We start from the raw sequence: 26387 nt of genomic DNA on the forward strand, positions 1-26387 counted from the left end.
TCTATACAACGGATCTTCAATCGGTCGAAGAAGGGGGCAGGGGGAAGGAAGAGGAAGAGAGGCAATAATCGTTCCCTTTCAAAGACACAGTTCCCCGCTCAGCTCTTATATTTGATGCGGATCGAGGATAATATCGTGTGTGAACAGCTATCGGTATACACCCAATGTACAATGATACGGGATCCGTTCCATTTTTGGGTTTCTTCTTTTTGATTTCCTCCATTTTATTCCCGTCTCCCGAGACCAGATGATCGTCAAATTGTCATTGAAAATATTTAACCACTTGTACGAATTTTTTTGAATTCTAAAAATATCGAATTTTTGGAAATTCTTCGTGCGTGTCGATCACTGTTCCGATAAAATATTCGTTAACCGGTTTATAATATTGCTTGATTCGTTGACTCACCAATTTTAGCCAGAGATTGGTGATCAGTAGCTGATTTTTCTCATCCTGAAATTTGAATACAACCCATGTACCCGTTAATGTCCTGCACATGTGAATCGATACGAACTAAAAGAAAATATAAAAAAAAAAAAAAAAAAAAATAACCAACTCGTTCGCAATACCAACAATAACAATACCAACAATAATCATCATGGTAATCCTAATGACCGATTAATTAAGGGGTGGAGGGGAATATTAAATCCTCTACGAAATAATGAAAAATCGATCTATACTTTTTCCGTCTATCTAATGAGTTATTAATTCGGACGGATAAAAAACTAGGGTAGGACGAAATAAAAAAACTATACGGAAACACGAATGGAAAGTGACAGAAACAAAAAATCATCCCCTATGTATATAAGTCACGAACCAACAAACACTCGATATACACCTAGGTGGTATACCAACACAGAAGTAGCGCACATATGTATACCTATGTTTTGCTCGGTATATATATTTATCAGATTCGCAGCTGTAAACTTCTATCCCCCACCAAGGACGGAATCTACAACCCCCCCCTTTCTCTTATAAGGTATTTTGTCGCAACGCGGAGTCCCCCGTCAAAGTGCCGTACCCAACAACGAGGGTGAGGGTGAGTTATCGCGAGTGTGGGAAAAATAATTTCGATTCCCACGCATCTTTTTACGTTTTATCTAAAAAAAATATTCCGACCTTTTATCCGTTTCACCAAAGACAGGAATGACCGAAGAGTCGAGTATACAGACTCTGAAAAAAGCGGAAATTAAAATTCCTTCGCCTATGATCCAGATGTGATTTAATCGCGTGTAGCGTCCACCTCAAAGCCCCGCAAATTTAGTCCGAACTATTTTTTGACTCGACGAATCGTCCGCGCGAAATAATGAACCCCGTTTCGAATGGGACACCCTGTAAATGGTGGGCTTGGTCGGGATAATATATAGGTACGCTCTTGGGTCGCGCAGGGTGGTGATCCATGTACGTACCCACACATAGGTAAGAGTTGATATATACGGGGATCCCTATATAATGTACGTAAAGGATATATCCAAGCACACGTGGGAGTTTCTCTAGACGCAGTGCGGAAGTGTCTTGAGTCACGTATATGCGGTAAAATATGTATGCCGGCCTATACCTAAATTTATGTGTAGGTATACGTGTGGGTATACCGTAATAGGTATCCACAATACGTGGGTATCGTTTGTTGTTTCGTAAATTATATTTGCACAATCCACGGTACGTATCGTAATGAATCAAATAAATAATTGATATATAACAACGCTATATACCTGTAATATAAAGAACATTTACAATACGTATAAATGGTGTATACGTATGATTCAAATCCAGGTGTATATAAGATAATTTACATATAAGCGTATACATATCTACTATGTATATGTACAGCGAATACTCTATAGATCTACCACTGCAGCATGCTATATGAAATCGTTGTCTAAATATTGTAATGACGTATTTATATATATTTAACTACTCGTGTATCTTGCGCTATTACACGTACAGGTAATTCTACGTCACGTTCACCAAAGTTTTACACTAATATACCTTTACTATTTTGCTTCCAAAAACTTTGCACGACAGAAGCGCACTTGAAAAAGGCATCCGGGTTTCGCGGCGTTTTTTTTTTTTTTTTTTTTTAATTTCCACAAATACTTCATACGTTACAGTTCTCTAAAACTTTTTCAATTTCGACCATTTTGTTAAATCGGGTGAAACATATTAAAATTCCGGCGTTACGTGGAATATACTGTACTTTTTTAATCAACCCCCCGTCTTTTCTCACGAGATTCTTGCGATGCTCCCGTTAAAAAAAAAATCAAGTGAAATAGAAAAATTAAAAAAATATTCAAACTTTGATCACGGTGACACAGAATTTCCCACGTATATACGTATATACGTATCGCAATTATGTTACATGTACAAATGTATCGTACATACTGTAATATGAGAATCCAACATATGTATATAAATTGCACATCACACAAGAAGCACATATGGGTATGGATAATACATTAAGTGTGTACATGTTAAGGTGTATAGATTCATATACATATGTGAATAATAATTTCATATTATATATTCACCTGTACATGCCTCTATCACGGTAACACCTAGCTGTGGTGTGTATAGATATATGAATGTGTGCGTGCACGTGTTTATATGTATGTGCCGTGTAAATATTGTTTAAATATTGTATAAATAATGTATATATATATTATATAATCACGCAAGCTCTATGATTCTACCGTGCAGGGCGAATAATTTATAGATAATCATTTAATTTCGTTATTTTAAAATCAGTGTTTATATAGACTGTATGATCTACGAAATATATATGCATATGTATATATATAGAAAGAAAGATAAAAATAAAATTAATATATATAAAATATACATATATATAATATTTGTATACGGATAGGTGTATATAATATACGTAATCATGTATAAAGTATATGAAATATCGATAAATATAAAATTAGCATTATACCAAATGTACAGAAAAATCTCGGCTCGCATCTACTATAAAATATATATTTGATGCATTATATACCTATGTATATTGAATATGATGTAAATACGCACGCATACACACATATATATATATATTTATATATATATATATGAGCGTCATGTGTGTTTAACTCATAAAGGAAAATGAAACTATAAACTTAATTTGGTAAAAAAAAGAAACCAACAATAAAAAGAGGCTATGAAATACCCAAACGAAAAACCGAACCAATGAAAACCAACTGTTCCTTTCCTTTTTCATTTCGCTTATATGTATATAGATCACGTACGCATATGATAATTAATTTTACATTACAGCATAATGTCATATCCTTGAATTCTTTTTTTGTCTATCTCTCTATTTTTCCGGGTTCAATCAATTAGTTAAGTATACGAAATTTTAAACCTATGTAAATGTCTACATGTATAACCCTGCGATTATGGAAAAGTATACATATATCCTTAGAAAAAAAAAAAATCCTCACGATCCATGTATAGTTATAGAATACATATTAATCTACGGTAAAATCTTTCATTATCATATAATTATTAGCTACTATATATTTTTTTTTCTGTCACTTTAGTTATCAAGATAATATACTAATTGAACAATTTCATTTTTTCTTTCCAGTACGATGTGCCTATAATATTTATGTCTGTAAAAGAAAAATAAAATAATAGTAATACTAAAACGATGATGATAACAATAATAATGATAATAATAATAGCAGTAGTAGCGGTAGTAGTAGTAACTACAAAAGTGGTAATATTATACATATAAATAATAATTTAAATAATAATATAGAAATAATAAAAATTCTATTGTATACTGTCATGATGGTAATATTAAATGAAAAAAAGATAATAATATTAATAATGATAACAACCACCACAACATAACAACAATAATAATTATATCATTAATAACAATATGTAGGCGGGTATAGTATTGAAAATGGTGAGCGACTACATAGCTTGAGGATACCGTATATTTATATGTATAATACAATATAACGTATGATAATTGTGTAAAGATAAACGATATTACTATATTACCTCATACCTACATTCTATCATATAAAATGTACAAGGTGTTTTAGATCGGTGGTAAAGAGCTTCGGGGGAATGCAGGTCTCGCTGAAACAAGAATTTATATCGAGCAATCCGTGGTCGGTGTAATCCAATTTTTAAATCGACAGAATTCGCGAACAAACCGATATCTTTTTACATTCGTAAAAATTTAATCTCCGATTTCACCCAACGATAAGTAGACGACAAATTTTTAAAGAGAAGCAGATAAACCGTACAATGATTCGGTGAAACGGGGTGAAATTTTCTTTCCCAAAGTGTACGTGGCGAACAGTATTGGCCCGAAAAATGCAGCTGCACACATAAAACAGGCGCAAAGAGTTTTTCTCGTTTGCAGAGTTCGGTTCGCGATTGATTCCACGTTTTCTACCACCGAAACAGGATCAGGCTGACCTCGGGCCGTTTTATCCCAATAAATTTTGTTTCGGCATAACCCTTAGAAACGCCACAAAATTCTTCACCACCTTCTTCTCAAACAACCCTTGCATATAAATCCCTCAAATATTATATAAGCTGGATATCAAATTGTGTTCAGATACGTGGATAATCTGTATATATAGGTAACTAGCTGAGGTGTGAATGCACCCGTAAATAATAACGATCGTAATTATAAAAGTAACGATAACGATAAAAATGATAATAACGAAAATAACGATGATATCGATGACGATAACGACGATGACGATTGTAATTGTAAGAATAATAATAAAAATAATAATCATGATAATAATCGTGAACTTGTTATACTTCTTATAGACATGATTGGTATTGTTATGAAACTTACAACGTCGATAATTTGCATAAGGGTAAGACCGAAGCTCAACCCAAGTGGTTCGGACTCGTTGCCGACAGGTCGCTCCAGCACGTTGTAAGAATCCAGGAGGTCGTTTAGCAGCTGCTTCTCGTGATAACCGCCACTTACCAGCCCTGACCAATTATTTATTTTATATCACACTCAAATCGATTAAGTATCCAATTTTTTTTTTTTCTCTTCTCCCTCTCTTTCTTTCTTTCATTTTTTTTTCTTTCTCATTTGCCAAACCTCATAGAATATTAGCATGATCGTGACAGACATACATAAATGTAGTACGTTACAGGAATAAGCTAGATTCTTTCGCGCCCTTTGTTAGATTCCTGTTTTTGTTTGCGAAATTGTTGAACACACTTTACCCGAGGGTGATTCAAAGAAAAATGTAGAGGCAAAAAAATTCTCAAAATTTGAATCTGGATGATCACGATCGTCGAGATTTTGGTGCCTGACTGTTGGGAGGATTAATTTTTGTTGAAACCCTCGTGGATGGTCGGGGGAAATTCCGCGAGGGATTTTGAAATACATTTATCGCGAAACCGCGAGACCCTTTGGAGGGTAATTGTCGGTAACGAGGTGAAGTTTATTTTATACGATAGATCGAATTTTCCGGTAACAAGGCACCAATATCTAACAATAAGACCGAGTATTCCTTTGAACCAACCTATGACACATACGTTGTCGGTGCTTCCGCGTGACCCGGCTATGTATATGTTTTTACCTAAAAGTATATAGCTGCAGCCGCTATGTAATTCTACATGTACCTATGTGACAATTATAATCGAAACCAAAGTAAACGGATAACGAGAACTACCTATTAATTGGCTGGTATTGCGTATCGCCCCGAAAAGAAATTGAATAAATAATATACTTACGCTATACGTACAAAAATTAGCAGGTCACCCTATTTTCGCTCCGAAAAACGTCCGATTTCGAAGCCTCATAACTGCTTAAGAAATTGGGATAGAAAGTTGCAAAAAAAGTATTTCGAAGCTTGAAGTTTCACCTTTCAGATGCTTTTTGTCGATTTGAATTATCTTTCTTTGTTCACTAGTTACACCCTCCTGATTCAAGTTACGTCGAAAACGTGAAGTAAACTTTTGACTTTGACAAGGTGCACCGGGTGCCTCAGTCGTTGGATTTAAATTTTTCTATTCTCATTTTGAAGGTTGAAGTGTCCTCTTCAAAACGCGTTTTTTAAATTTTTCGTACGATTTTTTTATGCATGAGTTATGCGACTCTGAGCGATTTCTCGAGCAGGTATGAGGCTTTGAAATCGGACGTTTTTCAAAGCGAAAATAGGGTAGCCTGCTAATTTTTGTACGTAGTGTATATATGTGTAACCAACGTAATAATTTATATCTATATGTATCATATGTATGTATACTTGTGCATATTTATGTGTACCCTATACGTAGATGTACATCGTGAGCCGAAAAACCTGACCGTTAGGTATATAATTGATATTTCTGGATCTGGCCTAATTTTGTCCTACATTTTTTTATTCTAATCGGTTTTTCTTTTTTTTTTTCAATTTTCTCAGAGTAATTTCATCGATTGACATACAACGATAAAAATAAGGATGATAACAGTAACAACATCAATATTAACGATACAATGATAGTAATAATAACGATGACATAACTAATATATATATATATGTTTGACAAATGGAAAATCATTGTATATGTGTAATATTAGTACATATTATGTGGCGAGCATTATATGTATATAATCTCGCAGTGATTCATCATGAAATAGCAACGGTAATCAAAGTAATATGTTATAGTAAGTAAATCAGTGAACGATATCGGAAAGATGACAGAAATCAAATAAAACGATATTAATAATGATAACCATAATCATAATGATAGAAAATAACAACAATAACAATAATAATAATGATAATCATGTAATATATATTATTAACGATGCCTTGCATTTACACGTTTGTCGGTATTTATCGTTATATATTTTAAGTCATGGCATTTTATTAGATTGGCGGGCACATATTAGTGTAATTAATATTCATTATCTATATATATATATGTAATATATGATAAAGATGATAATGTGATGTGATTTGAATGTATATGATGACAATGAAGCTTAACAGTTATAACATAGGTTATAAGAACGCTTTTTTGCTGCTGTGAGTTTCTATATGCTACTATATTTTGTTGCAAACTTATTTTCGTTTGACAATTTTTTTTTTTGTTGCTGCTTTTTTTTCCATCATAATCTACATATTAATTTACGTTCTTGTAATTTTTTTTTCTCCTTTCCTTTGATTAAATTATATATAAAAATTTTTCTTTCCCATGTTGGGGGATGAAAAAAAAATTTATACATATATATGTACGTATTCTGGACTCACCCGTTGCAGCCAGGGCGACGGCAGCCATGACGAAAACGCAGCATCTCATCTTGCAGCTAGCTATGTGTATGTGTAAGATGTATAATTCCAAAAATCTTCAATTTTTGTCCTCTCTCGTTTTTTCGTGTGTATTTAGTGGGCAATTTATTTCAGCGACTTATTCCGTTCATCGTTTTTTTTCCCGTTTCTTCGTGTACAACGGTTAAAATTTCTTTATCTGTTTTTCGTATTATTTATTTGATTTTATTAATTATTCTTTAAATTCAATTTACAACTCGTTTTTATTATCTTTTATTTACTTAGTTTTTTTTTCTCGTTCAACATCCGATATCATTATTTGGATAATTTTAATGATAGTATTATTAATAATTATAATTGTAATAGCAATAATAATAGTAATAATAATGATGATGATAACAATTATTTATAAAAATCATTATCTCTCTCCTTGAATTTCATTATTATTATCAGAATATACATATAAATATATAATATTCTAATAATATTAATTAATCAATGTTATATTAATCATAGTGCGGTATATAATCATGTGTATATGAATGTTTAGTATGTATCTCTATATATATTATATATAAATAGTATATACCAACTGATTCAATATATTGTTTTCATTTATCTATACATAATTCAATCTATTTACCTTTATTTATTTTAATTAGTTTTGTTTTATTTCATTTCATTTTTCTTCTAATAATTATTCTTTTATTCGTTTGTTTTATTTTCTATTACTTTATTTTGTTGTAATTTTTTTTTCTTTTGCTTTTCATTGATTGATTTATTTATTTATTTATTTTTGTTTGTTTGTTTATTTGTTTGTTTGTATAAAATGAATCACGAGCAGCGATAATTAGATGAATAGTAATAGTGTAAGTTGATAACGAGATCATCGAGACTGCATTGCGAAGATTCTCTTAGTGCTTTTACTGTTGCTCCTGCCGTTGCTGCTGCTACCGCTTCTACTTCTAGTGCTGCTGCCGCTGCTACCGCTGCTACCAATTGAGTGTAGAAGAAGTTTTGCTGCTGCACCCATCTTAAAACGTGCAGACGATGCAGAGGCTGCAACCAGTTTTCACTTATTATTTCACTTCCCATCGTCCGACGACCACGATGACGCCCTTAGAATTAATCCCTGCAGTCCCTAAATCACAATTTTCCTCCTGTTACCGTTATTCCTACCGTTGTTACTGTTGTTGTCATTATTATGGCAATTATTATTATGATTAATGTTACTATTATTATGTGTTAAAATTCCTTCATCCAGTCGTATAATGAATTCATCTTCTGTATGATTCGTTTTATTTTTTTGTCTTCGTCTTCAAATTCTAATTTATTTTTTCATCGTTAATTATTTTTCTTGCTTTTTTTAATGCAGCACAACTCCGCACTCGATTGATTTTTCTTTTATCACCATTATCCAATGTGATAATTGTGCAGTAAACTTTATTTTTTACATGTGTGTTACGTATATTGTGATTCCAAGGTAAATTGTCGTTGTTTCTAATTAATATACATATCAACTGCAAAAAATTTCACACGAATTTGAAAAATATTTGGAAATCTGTGTGATATTTGAGAGAAAATTTATCGAAATAATATGCATATGTATAGCAGTACCTATACATATGAGCATATAAGTATATGCTACGCTAACTTGGACGAATGGAATGAAATTCTAACGAGGGAGAAAAGCAAAAAAGGGTAAAAAAAAGGAAACCACCACAACCCCTATGTGACACTTGTATGGTATACGCCAGGTACATGTATATCGAAGTGAATTGATTGTTATTATCATTACTATTGTTGTTACAATCGGTAACAGTATTATTCGCGTGATTTGTCAGATAACTTTTCCTAGGATTCCAAGTTTTTCATCCCCCTTGCCGATTCATCGATAACATTAATGATGACGATATTGATAACATTTGTAACAACATTAATGATACAACAATTGCTTGATTTGGTTGCAGAGCAGTTGATGATGATGATGACGGTATCGTTATTCGACTACGTTATTTTTTATCAGCGAAAAACCACTGTAGTTGACACTTTAAACTTGAAAAAATGTTGTAAACGATTTTATCTTTGGTTTTTCTGTTTTTTCGATTAGGTAGATAAGTCACCGGTTCAAAAATTTCCGAGGGTGAGCAATCACAGGTGCAGTTTAATATTTTCTATAGGTAAATCTCCATTATAAGAGAAAGCAGAGACAAAACAAAATGAGAAGAATCGAAGAGGATCACAAATATGAGGTAAATTTATTCACTAAAATAATTAAACAAGTCTTCGTTAAATTATTTAGATTTTACGAAGATTTTCAGTTTAATTTCTCGTCAATCTGAACAACCACTACCACACCAGCACCACCACAACCGCCGCCACTACCACCACCGTCACCATCATCTCCTCCCTTTTCTGCGTATACCTTGCAAAGAGAAACGGATCTTCGGGATTTTAAGTATACATCAAGAGACTCGGCAGAATCTTGCACCGAGTACATTGAAACGAACCGGAAATACACGTATTCAGACATACATGTATATATCCACGCATACGTTGCATAAAATGTCACGGGTGATTTTTCTTCTTTTTTCCATATTTAGTCGTAGGGTTAAGAACAACGATAACGACAATAAATGAAAAGTAATGCTAGTAAAGCGACAATGATGAGAATAACATTATGAGAATAACACGAATGATGACGATGACGGTAATGATAGAGGGAATGATAAATATGTATAATAATAACGCCAATAACAACAGCAAAAACAATATTAACAATGATAATTGTGATAATGATAACAAAGATACGATCTACAATATAATTAATGTGGAGGATGTGTATATATATGCATATATAACGTATGTACACGTATATATATGTGTATATATATATGTAATAATAACTTTATCGTCGCAGTTGGATTGGCGCCCTGGTCGGCGACCAACGCTGGACTGACTGACTGATTTTGATTTTCAGAGAACGGTGGATATAATATACGTATACACATACATATGTATGCATGTATATACACACAGATATATTACGGTGCGCGGCTCGGCGCAACGCCGGCCACACTCCTGGCAACCCACCCCCTCTGCCCCCCTATTTTCATCCCCCTCTAACCCCACTTTTTCTCCCTCTCATTTGAGGGTTGAGCTGGTTCACGACGCCGCGCCATGCCTTCTCATGCCTTGCCATGCCGTGGCTGTGCCATGCAGTGGTAACAGCAGTGGAGAGATCCTCTACCTCAGACCTGGAAGGAGGGGGTAATTCACCCTCTCCCCCCTCAGCCCTTTCCAACCCCCAAAGCCCTCTTCGTACTCCTCATCCTCCTTCTCACCCTATCCTCCCTCCCGCTACGTATACAACGACGTGAGAGGGAGAATCGTTACCACGGCTTGAGATCAATACGATAGCACCGCGCATGACGATAGGCTTCTGCCTGGTATCCTCCTCCCAATCCTACTCTTCCTCCTCTTCGACTCTCCTACTTCTACAAACATTCCGTAGACTCATCCTTCGCTTCGTCTACTTTTTATTCTCCTCCGATTCTTCCTCTTTTACTCTATTTTCTATATTATCTCGTTCTTGTATATCTCGTAATAGATAGTATACATATCGTATAAAATATCGACTATTATACCCTATCCAGAAAGGGTTCTTATACCCAACGGTGTACACAGATTTGTTGATTTCTTTTTTCTTTGTTAGCTGATTTTCGATCCTCACAGTCCTCTTGCTTTCTCATTACTTTCATTCTCCATTTTCCATTTTCCATTTTCCATTTCCCATTTTCCATTTTCCATTCTCCATCTTCCATCTTCCATTTTCCATCTTCCGTTCTCCTTGTTCGTTTTCTCCTTCCTTCCTTTCCGTAAATTTTTATTTTTACCTAATGTATAAGTCTGCACGAGTGAAAATAGCGCGCGTGCACATTAAATCATGATTAACTGAACCCGTGGGAAGAAATTCGAAATTCCTAATTTGCAGGAGTTGCACATAAGCTGCTTAAATGAGCTATGCTCCATAGACGACGCTTGATGATGTACCGCGACGACGCGACGTGAGCCCGGTAAAAGGACATGCTATACATAGATGTGTATATCTACAATATATAACATATATATATTTTCTCAAAGTTACCCAGCAAAATTCACCCCTTACCCAGCTTCTCCACAGTATCCCGATTCCTGGTCCACGGACTTAAGGGTTTTAGGGATTGTTCAGCTATCCCGAAAACGTCGTCGACGATGTTCTCCGTCATCCTCGTGCATCTACTAAAAGCACGTTCTTTGCATATTTCCTGCAATCTCAAATAGTTCTCCGAATACCCAACCCAACTGAGCTATCTGAAACAAAAATTTAACCCGCCATTAACGTACGTAAATTTTTTTTTTTTTATTTAATTTCTTCTTTTACTTAAAAAAAGCTCTTATTTCATTTTAACGGTTGTTCTTCCTATTTTAGGAAAGAATGGCAGGGGAGAGGGTGCAAATTAACTCTTGTTCTGCCTACAGTTTTCGCTTGTTTGTTCGCCAGCCGGCTGACTAGCTAGCCTAACTACGGTCGTTCAGAAAAACCGGAAGTTTGAACAAGCGTATGAAAGTGCTCCTCAAGAACCATACTCCGACTGCAACTTGTATTTTATTTTAATATTTTTTTTTTTCTCACACCCTTCCCTGAAAACCAGCCGTTATGACAAGAATTTATTCTCTCGCAACAGTTGAATGGACCAATTATATGTATATGAAATGAAAAAATGAAAGAAATTCACCCCCTCGAATATTCTGATCATGTTTTTCTGAAATTATATTCGATACTACTACGTTATCGTGCCAATGGATTTTGGTCTTCATTCATATGGTTTTCCGGTTTTCTATTATTTTTTTTTCAAGGGAAGGTTTTGATTATTCTGGTATTACTCTGCTGGTTAAAATGGTGGTTGACAACGAGGACGGTGAGGACGAGTACCCGAAACCAGCTCGGGGCAATATCCACTACACCCAGAAATCAATGCATCCGGTTTTTGTCCTCCACACCACGTGCGGTGCATGCATGGCCAACGAATTTTACTGCAACCACCGCCATGAACATGCTCACGTGCTCAATACCTCCCTCCCTTCATCCCTCTCTGTGTCTTTCAAATTCGATTTAAACTCCCATCAATATTAATTATGCGAATAATTTACACACACATATATATATACCTGCAATAGATATACATGTGTACTAGATATATGATTATTTTATCTACCCTAGAATTAACTTGGTACTCAATTACAAATTTATAAGCCTGAATCATTGATGATTCTTTTCGTCTCGGATTTCTATGTTCATTATTGCCTTTTTTGTTGAGGGTTGATTAGAAATCGAGATATAGACAGAAAAATGATACATATAATTTCCCTGAAATAGTATTTTTTAATAATTTTATAAGATAGGCACTATACTTGTCCTTAAATAGGGTAAAATCGAATTTTAATGGCCTCACCCCCTAAATTGGTTCAAAATAGTATAGAAAAAATTGTGCGTTTTTCCATATTATTTCGAACCAATTTAGGGGGTGAGACCATCGAAATTCGATTTCACCCTTTTTAAGGACAGGTCTAATACGCACATATTTAAAGGTATTCGAAAATGTTTTTGAATGTAATCTTAGTCATGACAAGGTTTTGGGGAATACACTTTTGAATAATTTCAACGTGTTCCATTGAAAAGTTCAAAAACTGAAAGTTGAAAATTATATTGCAAAGAACTGTTCTGACCTAGAAAGCAATTTATGAGGGGCAATCGGTTTTTGACCAAATGGATTTTAGGATAACTATCATCTTTGTTTGAAGTTGAGGCCTTCAGATGTGGTGTAAATGATTAAGGGTTGGGGGTAGTTTTTGAACAAAATTTGCCAATTCCTGGGTGCTAACGCCATCAACCGGAAAAAATAGAAATTAATTTCTTCAGGGATGTAGAGACATCTTATGTGTGCCCTAAATACCAGGACAATTTGTAACCAGCATAGATTGTTGCCTTTAATTTAGCCTATGTAATTTGTTTATACACACTACAAATAATTGCGCAATATTGCAATGTAGAAAATGATGAAGCATCAATAACGTTGCTTAGTCGCCAACTTGTGATCTCACAAGGAATACTACGGGTTACTGATTATTTATATCAGTTGATAATTAGGTTATAGAACTGTATCGAGGAAGGTGACGTATGTATGAAATTTTTTTTCTGTTTTTTTCTGCAATAATTTCCCTTTGTTTCTTTTTCTTCAAATTTCGTTACTTCTCATTTAAGTAGCTCGTAATGAAGGTACGCCCAGATAACCAACTGCGTATGTTGAGCTAATTTTTACATCTAACAATTATTTTCATGTAAAATATCCCTTTGAGTCGATACGAATTAATTAAAAAAATTCCAATCTGAGTGGAAGAAATATTACTATATGATTGCGTTACATTTGTATGACTTTTCGTTACTCATATCCTAAACATTACAGTCGTGGGATATGCTAACAGATGACGTCGCAGACTTATCAACTTCCTCATCGGAAACTAATTTTGATCCTATGACGACTATGGAGGCTGAAGAGAATGTTCTCAACCAGAGTGGCGTGTTCAATCTGGTATCTGAAGGCTCTGGAGATTCGAATTTGAATCCAATCATTCAAATAAATGATGGGGTGATCAGTGCCATCAATGCCAGCGACGCTAACATTTCAATGGATGAAACTATACCAGAAAGTACAAATGCAGCTAGTAGTTTAGCTACTGCAGATATGCAGTTGAATCAGATCTTGATATTAGAAGAAGAGTCACCTGGAATAGCGATTCAACGAATCGATGCTGGAGAAAATTTTCTGTCGGAGAGCAAAAAATTAGCTAAGACGTCTGAAGGGCTTTACAGGGTATCAAAATTCAAAAATATTCAATCAAAAACTGGGTGTTTGACTAAAAATGGGGATGTCATTGGTCAGAATTCATGGGCTGACTTTTCCAAACCTTCTACATCCAACTGCAGTAGGGATCCTAAGTTTTCAGTACCCAAAGCTGGCACTCTGGTTGCACCGAATTCTGTTAAAAGAGCAGGTCCCTATCTGCTCGGCCCTCAAATAGGAACTTCACCAGTTAAAAGCATTGTACAGTGCCTGGCTCGTAAAGAAGGCTCAGATAAATTCTATACAATCAAAATATTAACATTGAAAGATGACGAAGAGGATGAAACACAAGATGATAGACAAGGCAAGATGTTACTACATGCAGAGTATTCATTACTAAGTCTACTTCACAGCCAAGACGGTGTCGTACATCACCACGGATTTTTTAAAGTAATTTTTGCTCTCACAATCTCAGATAGTACCCAGGGTTGCGTACTAAAAACTGACTTTGCCTTCTTCCAGGATTATGCACTGGAGGAAAAATGTGCAGCCACCGGTACAGTTTACACGGGCAAAATAAAACGAAGGCTTTGTCTGGTTCTGGATTGTCTAACAGCGCATGATTTTAACCCAAAAAACGATGAATTACTGAATTTGCAGCACCACGTAATACGGGAGAAAAAATTATCGGAGAAAGAAACATTGCTCATATTTTCTGACACAGTTAGGATCGTTGCTTGTCTTCATAAGAGAAACATTGTGCACAGAGACTTGAAACTTGGGAACCTAGTTCTAAATCGAAGAACACGAAAAGTACGACGTCGAACTCAACTACCCTAAGCTTCTGGTCAATTGAAAGTATAGAGAAACATGAAAAACTAATCCCAGTTTTGATTACTGCACAGGTTACCATAACGAATTTTTGCCTGGGAAAACACTTGGGTAGTGAAAACGATTTATTGAAAGACCAACGTGGTTCCCCAGCTTACATATCACCTGACGTTCTTTGTGGTAAGCCTTACTTAGGAAAACCTTCAGACATGTGGGCTCTGGGTGTTGTATTATTTACAATGCTATATGGCCAATTCCCATTCTACGACAGAAGTCCTACACAGCTTTTCAATAAGATAAAAGCTGCCAATTATCATATACCAAAGTAGGTAGAAAATAATTGGCCATATTTTGAAGTTTTAATGCAAAGATAATATTGATTGTTTCATGCATTATTGTTACAGTGATGGTAGAGTATCAGAAGGGATGGTTTCCTTGATAAGAAATTTACTGGTGCTTGAACCAAGCAGACGTTTGACTGCTATGGAAGTATTGGATTCGCTTTCAGTTATAATAACATCATTCAAAGTACCAAATGTGAGCGGAGAAGAGATGCAAGTAGTGCCTGACATTGATGATATGAAAGACAAGAGCTGTGACCAGTTGGTTGATAAAACTAGTGAACAGGATAAAAGGTTACAAGAAGATAAGCTAGGCGATTTTTCTAAGCAAGTTACGCTACAGGTACAGAAGTTTTGGTACCGGCATTTTAAAAATGTGGGAATTTTGTAGCTTATAGATTTGTCTGCTTTTAACTCTTTTAGGAACAAATGGGAAGAATAATCAAACAACAACAAAGCCCTCTAGTCCCTCAGCGTAGACCCTATGGACAAATTCCACTTCACAGAGTCAATTCAGATGCGCGGGAATTGACTCCAGCTGAACTTTCTCGTTTCAAACATTTAATCCCTAGAGATAACCAGAGATCTCGCGGTCAGAGTCCCAATAGACGAGAAGGCGCTCTTTTGAGATTGAGAGGGAGTTCTAGAAGCAGATCTGTCGTAGCAAATCAGGTGAGTGAACATTGACATTGCTGTCGTCTCTATTTATCTAAATGTACTATCAAATTTTTTGATTTGCAGATTATATCTCGCCGAGAACAGAACTCTGTAGCAAGCGACATAGCGCAACAAGGCAGGCATGGTTCACTTGGTGGCAATTCATTGAATTCAGTGTCACCGCAAAGTTCATCAAGTTCTTCTAGTTCTACTCGATCTTCTAGTGCTTTGGGAAATATGAGAACACCGACCTCTCCAGAATCCTCAGAGAATACAATCTTTGGCGTTCAAAACCAGCCTAATTCTGGCACGAGCAGGTCTTTGGTTGGTTCAAATAATCTACCAAACATAATATCGTCAAACTCAGAGTCTTCCGGAAGTGCGAGCAGAGTTCGTAGCTCAAGAAGCATAGGAAGTATTAGAAACGAAATTGGTGAGCTTCCTCCTAGAACTTCCAGTGCTCCTCTGACTACATACCCTCAAGCAATGAACAATCCGAGTCCCAGAGAAAGACAGGCCAACTCTACATTGTTGCAGCCAAGCAATTCATTGTCTTATAGTCAAAACGGACGATTTTCTACATCAGAGGGTCAAGATGGAAGTCTGTATTCTGTAGATAGCCAGAACAGGCAATCTAACTCAATTGTTAACCCACGGAGTGCTTCAATGAGAGCTGCTACTTCTTCAGTTGGGGCAATTCAGAGTCAAGATGTCCGTAATAGACGCGTGAACTCAGTTCCCTCTGATTTGCAGGTTCCTTTATCATTGTCATCTAGGTCACAGCAAGAAGATGTCAGTCGTCGTTCTTCTCTTCGGTTGAACAGAACGACGTCTGGAGCTTTCAATAGATCAGTACCAGATGCAAGGCCAGAAAACCGGCAGGATAGATTTTTGGAGGCACTTGGCCATGAACTGGCATCATTTCGCGTCAGGATGCACCAAAATCGCATAAATAATATAGAACGAGAATTGAGCATACAAAATAGACTCGCCAATCTCATGTCAAACGTTAATGGAGATACCAACGATCAAAGGATTCTAGATTTTCCATTACGGAGACCATCCCTTGGTCAAACTAGGCATTCCCCCTATACGTTAAGATCCGGGGCTTTGATATCAGACAGAGATTTATATAATGGAAGTAGAAATTCAAGACGTGGAAATCCTGACCAAGAAATTCCAGGTGGTCTAATGGATCCTAGTTTGAATGTGCCTACTTTACAACCCAGCTGGCAAGACACAAATTCTGGCAGTTCGAGCAACGCGGCAACAAACCCTAGAACCGTGTCAGGTTCAAATTTACGGGCTAATGCCTCTGATCCCGTAACTTCTATGAATACAGGATCTTTAAATTCCTCTAATCCGGCCTTAGAGACTTCACGAGCAATTTCTGCTTTGGCTAGAGACTCCGTAATAGTCAATAGACCCTCAGAGAGCAGCCAGGATTCAATTCTCATCCACAGAGGTATAAGATTTCAACTCTCGCCGAGATCCCAGAGAAATTTGAGCGCTTTTTTGAGAAACAGATTGGATAGCAGGGGTCGTGGATCAAGGAGATAGTATCTAGTACCAGTCTATTCAGGCGACTTTAACCAATTGGCGTCTGTAAATTATATCACAGTTTCAAAACGTTATTTGTATGAGCGATCTATCACCTATGTTGATTGGAAACAGAATTTGGGTGGTACGTTAAACTCTGTTACCTTCCCTATTTCAACCCATTTACCCAATGTACATACTAAATAAAATATGTATGGCAATTGAATCACCGAATTACCCGTCATTTACCCATCTCTGTAGCAATGATCTCACAACAATAAATTTTGCAATAAGAGTCAACGCAAGAGTCGAACAAAAAAGGTGGCTTATCAGAATTGGCTTATTCAAATTTGAAATTATGCGCATGTATTCTTTGGTCTCTGGAAATGTAACCAAAATAACTAGAGAATTAATCCAATATCCCTAGAAGCTTAGAGCGGTGCCGGCATCCCGCGTCGCGTGGTTTTCAGTTGAGACTGATAATCAAACACATGTGTAGGACGATGGCGGTATTGCCGCAGAATTTATATAGAAAATCTTTGATAATATTGTTTTTCGTTGGAATAATTATCACAATTTCTACCGATGCTCATCGACTGAATGTTCCAAGAGTTTTACTCCCCATATTCAATGACTTCCCTGTGAACTTTACCCTTGAGGTTACTGAAGGAGGATGTTACAAATGGTAAGTTTGTATTCGCTTAACTAAACTTTTAGACATAATTCTCAGCTAGGTGGATCTCGGTCTGCTTGAATCTTACATAGAAAAAGCAAAGACAAAGCTCACTTGCTGCGACGTATTTGATGTAATTTTTCCATTTTAGGTCTACGCCGCGCCTGGATTTAATCAGGCTCGTTCCATTGAACGAAAATATAGACAGAACATGTTCATCTGCTGTAATGGTACAGACGGTGACCAAAGATTCTACTCGTAACACTGCTATAGTTTTGGCTGAGGATGTTACTTCTGGACAGTTTCTCAGATGTGATGTCATTGTTGATGCGATATTCTCCTTTGCTCTAGTAACAACGACCAGGGAGCTTTTCATCGAGGAAGCCCCAGAGGCTTTTGAAGTTAGAGCATATGATGAGCAAGGTTGGAAGATGAAAGAAATTCATTATTGAGAATCGAAATGGGATATAGGACTCTTGGTAATTTTTCAAAGCCCTCTTTCTATGTATAGTTTGACATGTTCCAAGGTAATGAATTCACAACCCTGGCGGGCATCGAGTTTAACTGGACAATTGGAAATGCTGAGAAACATGGATTACAGATAGACAATAAGACCCCCAACCATGTCTTGAGGTTTATGACCTTTCAGGAATCACCATATGAAACTCCTCCTACTGTTGCTGAGCTTGACGCCGCTGGGAAAAAAGGACATATTGCTCTTATTGAGGGAATCAGAACAGGCACTGCAAAAGTATGTGAAAATTTATCTTTTGCTTTACGTCTTGTGAAACATTGTTCTCACTCTTTAATGCTCTTCAAAATTGTTTCAGGTCTCTGTGAAATCATCTCATGCCGAGTATAGACATGTACCTGCGATTGAAGTGGAATTGATAGTTGTAGCAAATTTGATCATTCTACCATCTGATGTAACAATGATGACCTATGACAGCTTGAACTATAAAATTTTGCAGGTTTGTGAGTACCCTAATTTTCTACACTACTGAGCTTCAGCAGAAGTTGAAGAATTGTATTATATTCAGGTTCACCAAGGAAGATTGGAAGAGATTACTTTACCATCTAGTCAGTATTACCTTGAGGCTGAGAACCCAGAAATTTTAGAAATAAACAACGAACACAGTAGGGCCTATGCCCTTTCGAGAGGAAAGACAAAGGTTCTGCTGCACGATAGAAACGTAGATGAAGAGTACAGTGTGGTTTTACCCTCAGTTACGGTAAATGTGAATGCACCTGCATACATTAGTGTGACGGCCTTACCAGACAGAAATTGGGGCCTTATTCTTGGAAATACCCATGAAATTGTTGTCGAAATATATGACAGGTTAGTATGATTAAATAATCCTGTTTTGATAACTCTGAGTAGAGAGAAAGTAAAAAATTTTCACTTTATAGTAAGGACCGCAAAATTCACATCGGCGAAGGTGTGGAAATTCATGTACAAATTGATGAGATGTACTTGACAGTTTCCTCAAGGACGCAGAATGGTAGCCATATTGTGGCAAGACCTATAGCCACAGGAACGACATTAGTTGAGGCAAAGTTACTCGCCATCATCAACAACAAGGGAAAGAGGATCGATTTGACACCTCGACTATCAGCTACAGCTGAATTGGCGATACATTCGCCTGTGATCGTCTCTCCCAAGATATTGGCCATCCCCTGGGACCCCCGCAGTAAATCCAAGTGAGTGATGAACTGAGAAACTAGTCCAGTTCAGTGATCTAGTTGACCAAAGTTTTGAAGAATTTATCTTATCATTTTATTTCAGGTTTGAAGTGGCATTGAGTGCGAGTGGAGGAGACGATACCTACATGTGGACTAGTCATCACCCTACGATAGCTGGAGTGTCACAAAACGGGGTGGTACGAATCTTACAAAAAGGTTTTGCAAAAGTGAGAGTTTCAATGGTTCGCAACCAACACAATCACGATGAAACGGAGGTGCACGTACTGACACCCTCACGACTAGAAATAATTGAGTATAACATGGAAGCTGCAGTCGGAGAACCGATATACATTCACATTGCTATTTACGGAGAAATGCGTAAAGAAGGAACAGACGAAACATACGAAATACCATTCAACGACTGCCGCGAAATACCTCTTGACGTTTACATCCCGGATGGTAACTTTGTACGCAATAATAGTGAGAGGCTTGAGTCCATCGGTGTGGCATGTACGACTCTTTTAGTCATTGGCCTGGAGGTAGGGACCTCCGGAGTCACAGTAGCCTACAACAATAACGGACAATACCTCGTGGACAATGTCACTATATCTGCTTACGAACCATTATCTGCGGTACATCCTTTAACTGGCGAATCTCTCCTGGCTGTCGGTTCGTCACGGCGGATTATTTTTAAAGGCGGACCATCTCCGTGGCTCGGCATACACCAAGGCTATTCCAGGGCGTTTAAAATATCAAGTGAGGGTGTGGTGCGATCCAGGGTAGAGGAGCATATGCAAGATATTGGGAGCTCGAATATTTACGTCTATGACATTACTTGCTTAACTCTCGGAGAGGCGACGCTTACTCTTACCATATCTAATATCCCCATATTACCAAACTGTCGGAGAACCGAGGCATCAACCTCTGTACTGGTGATCTGCGGTAAACCAAGATATATTTCATTGGTCCCCGAGTTCAAAGATACAGAGAATTGTCCGATAAGTCAGAGCGCAGATCGCATTATGGCCCGTAGCGGGAAGGACTTTGAACTCTCAGTAATAATTAAAGACGAGGATGGGCGAAAATTCGATAACTTCACAAGCCTGAATATTGACTGGGCACTTGACCCGACTGATTATGCTGAAATCGAAAGGATTTCGGGTCTCATGGAAGAACCTTATGAAGATATGAACGTTCTTTTACCAGGGAGGCATTATCAACGTATTTTACTAAAACAGAGAACTGGGGCATTGCAAGTTCTCGCAAGAGTTACTGGCTATCAAAAACGGATACTCGGAAAATTGGGGATAGTCCCTGAACGTCCACCTTTTCCTGTACAGACCACAAGGGGTGGCTTTGAGACCCCTGTCATAAAAGCTTCGATAAGTATGGTTCTTGTCAATGACACTGTAATTCATCCAAGTAACCTGAAGGTTCTTAATGACCCAAATATGAAGTATTCGATGCAGGTCAGCCAGGGATCTGGGTATTACAAATTCGTTTTGAGCGATACTGACATCGCGGAAATTCGATACGTGGAACCTACCAAAACGATATCTATTCTACCATTGAACTCTGGTATTCTGCATTTTGCCCTGGTCGACCTTTGCCTCAATTCAGCACCTGCCGAAGCCGTGATAGAGGTTCAACAACTTGGCGGAATACAAGTGGATGCAATTGATAAGGTAGAGATAGGGAAATGTATCATGGCTGCCTTAAAACTCTATGATACCAACGGACGTACAATGGAAATCCCTTCAATTGATACGTTGAGTATAAAAGCAAACACTGATAATGGAAAAATAGAAGTAAAACTCCTTCCGAACAACGAACAAGGCGAGCCACCATTTGAACAAATTCTCTACATGCTCCATGGCATTGAGGAAGGTGAGACTCAGCTTTCTTTTGAAAGTGGAAGAAATGAAGGAGAGATTCGTAGTGAACCGATTACTATTGAAATATTTCTGCCACTCAAAATAACTCCACGGAATCTCACCATACTTGTCGGCAGTGTGCATCAACTTTCCACCACCGGTGGTCCCTCTAATTCGGAAATTGAATTCATCAGTAATGATCGAGACAGCCTGACAGTCAGTAGCGACGGAATGTTAGATGGAAAGTTGTTTGGCACAGTCACGATAACTGCAATTTCTGTGGGGCTCACATCTAATGGGAAACGCGTTGTATATTCCAAAGATAGTGTAGAAGTGAGAGTTGTGCCCCTCGAAGGTGTGAAACTCAGCACACCTACCAATAGAATAAAAGTTGGTGGAAAAGTTCCTATTTGGGCGTTTGGAATACCAGAAAATATCACACCACTCGTATTTGGCTCAATGAAAACAGAAATTAGATTTTTCTGGTCAACAAACGATCGATCGGCTGGGATTTTAAAACTCGAAAACATGTACGAAGGAACAGGTGTGGAAATAGGCTATGAGAACGAAGTATCCGTTCGGGCAAAAGGTCTGCGGCCTGGGACGGCTACGATCTGTCTGAATGTAACGGTACCCTGTAAAGTTCTCGCTGAATGTGATAAGGAAACTGTGTTTGTAGCATTTTTAAAGATCGAAATATTCGAAGAGCTCCATTTACTTGGTGTCAGTGATGGTTATGGAAGACCAGTTTTACTAATGACTCCCAATTCCTCATTCAAGCTACATACAAATCGTGATAAACACGGTCTAATCAGCTATAAAATATTAACACACAGTTCTACTGGAGAAACCGAAGAGGCAAATGCCCTGACTTCAACTAGCAAGGGTGTTACTGTCAATAAAAATGGCATTGTAAAATCAGGAGATATGATTGGCAGAACTATGCTTATTGTCACAAGTGCTGAAGCCTATGGCCTGAAACAGGTGCTGACAGTAGTTGTTGAAGTAAAACCGATACACTATATGATGCTGGAGTTGAAATCAGAAATAAAAGTAAAAGCTGGTGAAGAACTCTCTGCTCTACCCAGGGGTATGGAACTGGATTACGTTGTTGGATATTATGACAATGTGGGGTTGAAATTTAATGCTGCCCAAACCAAGATTTCTGTATCATCAAACCGTGCAGATCTTGCATCGTTCAGTACAGACTCAGAAAACGTGATTACTGCAAAATTTTTACGGGATGGAAACATGGTTATCAAAATCTACGACAACAAATATCCCAACGGGATGTTTGACTATGTCAACATGGTGATTGGGGAGATTCTTTATCCCGAAAAGGTCAGTTAGTAGGGTGAAGGAATCTGTGAAGTTATAATGAATTTAAATTTGGTTTTTTAATTACCTGCAGACTAGTTTAACTGTTGGAGACATCGTGTGCTTTTCAATGCCACTGGTTTCCAATGACGGTGATCCTGGGTATTGGCAATCCTCGGATCAAGAGTTATTGGCCATTGATACTGTTAGTGGTATTGGGAAGGCCTCGGCTCCGGGACATGTGAATGTTAAACACAGCTTATCCACCCTTCCCCGTGGTGAAATTCAACTCGACATACAACCAATTTCTGAGATACAACTCGTTCCACCTAAGGGCAAAAATATGACCCTATCAGAGCCATTGGGGGTTCCACTAATTTTGAAAAGCTCAAATAGCTGCATCAAGGAAAATAATTTACTGGCCCGTGGAGAGGGTGGATGTCGAATGCGGCGAAATTTTGCACTAACCACCTTTCCCTTCGTCTGCACAGTCAAATTCTCTGAGCCAGTGTCATCTGTTGATGTTAAGGATATTTTCATAACTAGACCGAGGTTCGACATTATCACAGGTGAGGAATAATGCGTTTACGCTGTTCTCATATTTAGGTATTCTGCGAGTTTCCATTTTTAATCCTCAATATCCTTTTTTTCCAGGGCTTTACTACTGTGATTTAATTCCCATGAGCTCACCCTCTGTAGTGACGAGTACGTTGGACATATCGTTAATTGTTGGGGCTCACAGCCGCGAAGTTTATGCCACTTCGTTGCTTGTCCCCTTTTTACCAGGTGTCTACGTTCCTGCCAAAGAAATCGTTTTCGCCATAACGCCATCATCGTCGACTCCATCTGCGATTCTCCAAGTTCATGGAACACCCAAGCTGTTGGCTCAATTAACCGTAAGAAAGATCTCCAATACTGTTTCGTTGCTTATTTAGAAGCTATTCTTCAATTTTTTTAACCGAGAAGAGGATTTGTTTCAGATAAATCTACCAGAAGGCTTAGCTTTGGTTTCAGGGCCCCATGGTGCTCAAGGCACCATTGCCCAATTTAAAATACGTTTGACTCATAATCAAGACGAACTGCAGGGCAGTAGAATAAGGATCATTAGCGACATCACAAAACAAGATTTACCCGTAAGTAATGTTATTTGATGACGATGAAATATTTTTTACGTCCGCACCACTAATTAGGTTCTTGATTAAAATTTTCAGATTCTCGTAAGGGTGTCGAAGTATGATCAGGTTGTTCCCATCACCGGTATAAATTGGTTAGACTTTGTCTACTACCACAGATATACCTTTGGCACGTTCACAGCTCTAGTCATAACTTTCTTCTACAGTAAGTTCACGATTCTTACACAACCAGTAGTCAGTGTACCTATGTACAACATTTGAACTGAACATCGTTGTTGTATTTTGCAGTTTACGGTAGCAGGATGATGAGCATCAACATTTCGGTGAAAAACAGGTCCATGTTTAGTGAGTAAAAATTTCTAATTGGTCCAACAGTGTATCAATAACTCCGAACTGCGTTAATCTGCATTTGCTGTTGCGTCATTATTCTACTCTGCTTATCCAAATACTAACATATTCTTTTTGTTTAACACAGAAGAGGGGTGTCCACCACCAATGAAGAATGCGTTCTCGCCAACTACTCCAGGTAGTCCAAACCAAAGAAATAGTTCGAGTCCAGGCAGTGCAAATACATCGTTAAGGCCTTTCTCAGCCTTTGAACTTGTCTATGGTTATCCATCTAGATTTCATACTCCAAATTCCAGGCGGACTCAAAGTTTTCTGAACTCTTAGTAGTTATAAGAAATAAAAATATTTTCAATTATTTTTATAAGTACATGGCTCGTGGAGAAGAAGATTCTCGTTGTTGTGAAGATTTTTGTTTTAAGTTGACTCGTATAGTGATTTCTCCTTTATGACTTCATCACTGTGCCATTTGATACATGTCGTACTTAGGTACCATGCAGGTTGTGTGACTGTTGGTGCAGCTTGTGAGCTTTGCTCTTAATATGATCAGATGATAGCTGAGCTTTTCTTTATTTATAACAAACTGATATTTTGTTTTTATTATTGAGTTGTAGAGAGTGTGGAGGAAAACATTTCTCTATTCCTTGTTTAACTACATTTAACTATAGTATTCTTAGGTCCTCCTCACACATTTTTGGAATATTCTTTATCAATAGATATAGTATTAATTACTTTGTACTCATTTGAAGAAGTTTCTACTCAGGCAAATCATGAGATATTTATTATTCTTAACATCTTGTTAAATATTAAAATGTTGTACATCGAATTGAATGTCTTTGTTTCCAACGAACTGATTATGCATCCTATTTTATTATTTTGGGAGTATGTTTGTCCATTTTCCATTCGTACCTTTTTCGCCATTTGTTCAGCAAACTTATGTCATTTTCAGTGATTGAGTTTAGTAAACATATTTTTTACGATTCGGTTGCTCACCGTGTATGGAACTGAACTGAACCCTTGGATGGGTTGTAAACTACATAAAACCTGAAACATACAAACAATTATAACAGACATATCATTATTGTATTGGGTGAAATTTTCTGCAAAGATAGAAAAGTAAAAGAAGATAAATTCTCAATTGCGGGTTATAAAATAAACTCTCTGAGGCGATGAGGAACCGTCCAATTGTCCAAAGTTAGATATTGAAGTACATACAAGATGTACGAAGTGCTGATGCCTGTAATCAGAAAACAAACTGCATGTTAGTAGCCAGGGACAGCCTGTGAAGAACATCTGATTAGCAATCAAACTAAAGACTAAAACCTAACATCTGTAAGAGAATTTTCATTAGTAATCAAACTGAAAATAAGAAGTAATGATTAGGACCTGTAAGAAAATTTATTAGTATCATTAACAGTAAGAAAATATTAATCTGAAAGGTAAAATTTTGATTAATATCTTAAACATAATCCCGTGGAAGTCAAGTACCACGCACAAAAAGGTGCGATAGTACTTGATTCCTTACAATTTTTCGGTTTTTGGGTTTAAAACGCATAAAGCGTTGCCGTTTATGTTTTAAGCGCCAAGTTCGCGCGCATACGAGCAGCAGCGACGAAACTTGGGTTTTTATTTCACTTCAAATTCCTGAAAGAAAATCTCTCAATACAAGTTTTTAAAGCGCCTTGCAAGATGGCAAGTCACGCTAGTTATTGTTTTAAAAATTGCCCAAGTGGGCACGCACAAAATAAAATATGATAACAAATACCTAACACGAGATTCCTTGTCCTCGCGCTATACATATACCCGCGCGAGCAGCGTCAGACTTGGAATATTTCTGCTAATCGAAATCGAAGAAATGCAATTTT

The 26387-nt window shown here is 37.1% G+C and overlaps 3 protein-coding genes across 13 annotated transcripts in view; 2 read left to right on the plus strand and 1 right to left on the minus strand.

Annotated features, from left to right (window-relative positions):
- The window catches only part of LOC105688102 (neuronal acetylcholine receptor subunit alpha-7-like), a 41662-nt gene extending 18356 nt beyond the window's left edge, over window positions 1-23306 (minus strand). For 4 of the 7 annotated variants that reach the window (XM_020853606.3, XM_012404154.4, XM_048658390.1 and 1 more), the window contains exons 1-3: window positions 7228-7602; window positions 4827-4969; window positions 407-451 (exon numbers count right to left, since the gene is read on the minus strand). In XM_020853606.3, the coding sequence (XP_020709265.1) occupies window positions 407-451; window positions 4827-4969; window positions 7228-7276 (237 nt within the window). In that variant the 5' untranslated portion in view covers window positions 7277-7602. Of the gene's footprint in view, window positions 1-406; window positions 512-4826; window positions 4970-7227; window positions 7603-11413; window positions 11599-23132 lie in introns of those variants that run through there. The other 3 variants (XM_048658392.1, XM_012404155.4, XM_048658391.1) reach the window with 3 other exon arrangements.
- LOC105688101 (probable serine/threonine-protein kinase HSL1) lies at window positions 13255-17723 on the plus strand. Of its 5 annotated transcripts, none has more exons than XM_012404150.3 (7): window positions 13255-13467; window positions 13752-14579; window positions 14652-14942; window positions 15035-15285; window positions 15365-15644; window positions 15725-15973; window positions 16043-17723. In XM_012404150.3, the coding sequence occupies exons 2-7, from the start codon at window positions 13761-13763 to the stop codon at window positions 17516-17518; spliced, it is 3366 nt and encodes a 1121-aa protein (XP_012259573.2). In that variant the 5' UTR covers window positions 13255-13467; window positions 13752-13760; the 3' UTR covers window positions 17519-17723. The 5 variants fall into 5 exon arrangements, with proteins under 5 accessions (XP_012259573.2, XP_012259572.2, XP_012259574.2 ...); XM_012404149.3 differs by having other exon boundaries at window positions 13255-13463; XM_012404151.3 differs by having other exon boundaries at window positions 13255-13458.
- LOC105688177 (nuclear pore membrane glycoprotein 210) lies at window positions 17951-25348 on the plus strand. The gene is made up of 13 exons (XM_012404283.3): window positions 17951-18182; window positions 18322-18593; window positions 18698-18921; window positions 19001-19141; window positions 19211-19509; window positions 19581-19871; window positions 19957-23068; window positions 23139-23613; window positions 23699-23940; window positions 24025-24177; window positions 24256-24382; window positions 24466-24522; window positions 24653-25348. The coding sequence occupies exons 1-13, from the start codon at window positions 17989-17991 to the stop codon at window positions 24847-24849; spliced, it is 5784 nt and encodes a 1927-aa protein (XP_012259706.2). The 5' UTR covers window positions 17951-17988; the 3' UTR covers window positions 24850-25348.
- The last annotated feature ends 1039 nt before the right edge of the window (window positions 25349-26387 follow it).

This window comes from Athalia rosae, chromosome 7 (genome assembly GCF_917208135.1).
Source record: "Athalia rosae chromosome 7, iyAthRosa1.1, whole genome shotgun sequence".
Lineage (NCBI taxonomy): Eukaryota > Metazoa > Arthropoda > Insecta > Hymenoptera > Athaliidae > Athalia > Athalia rosae.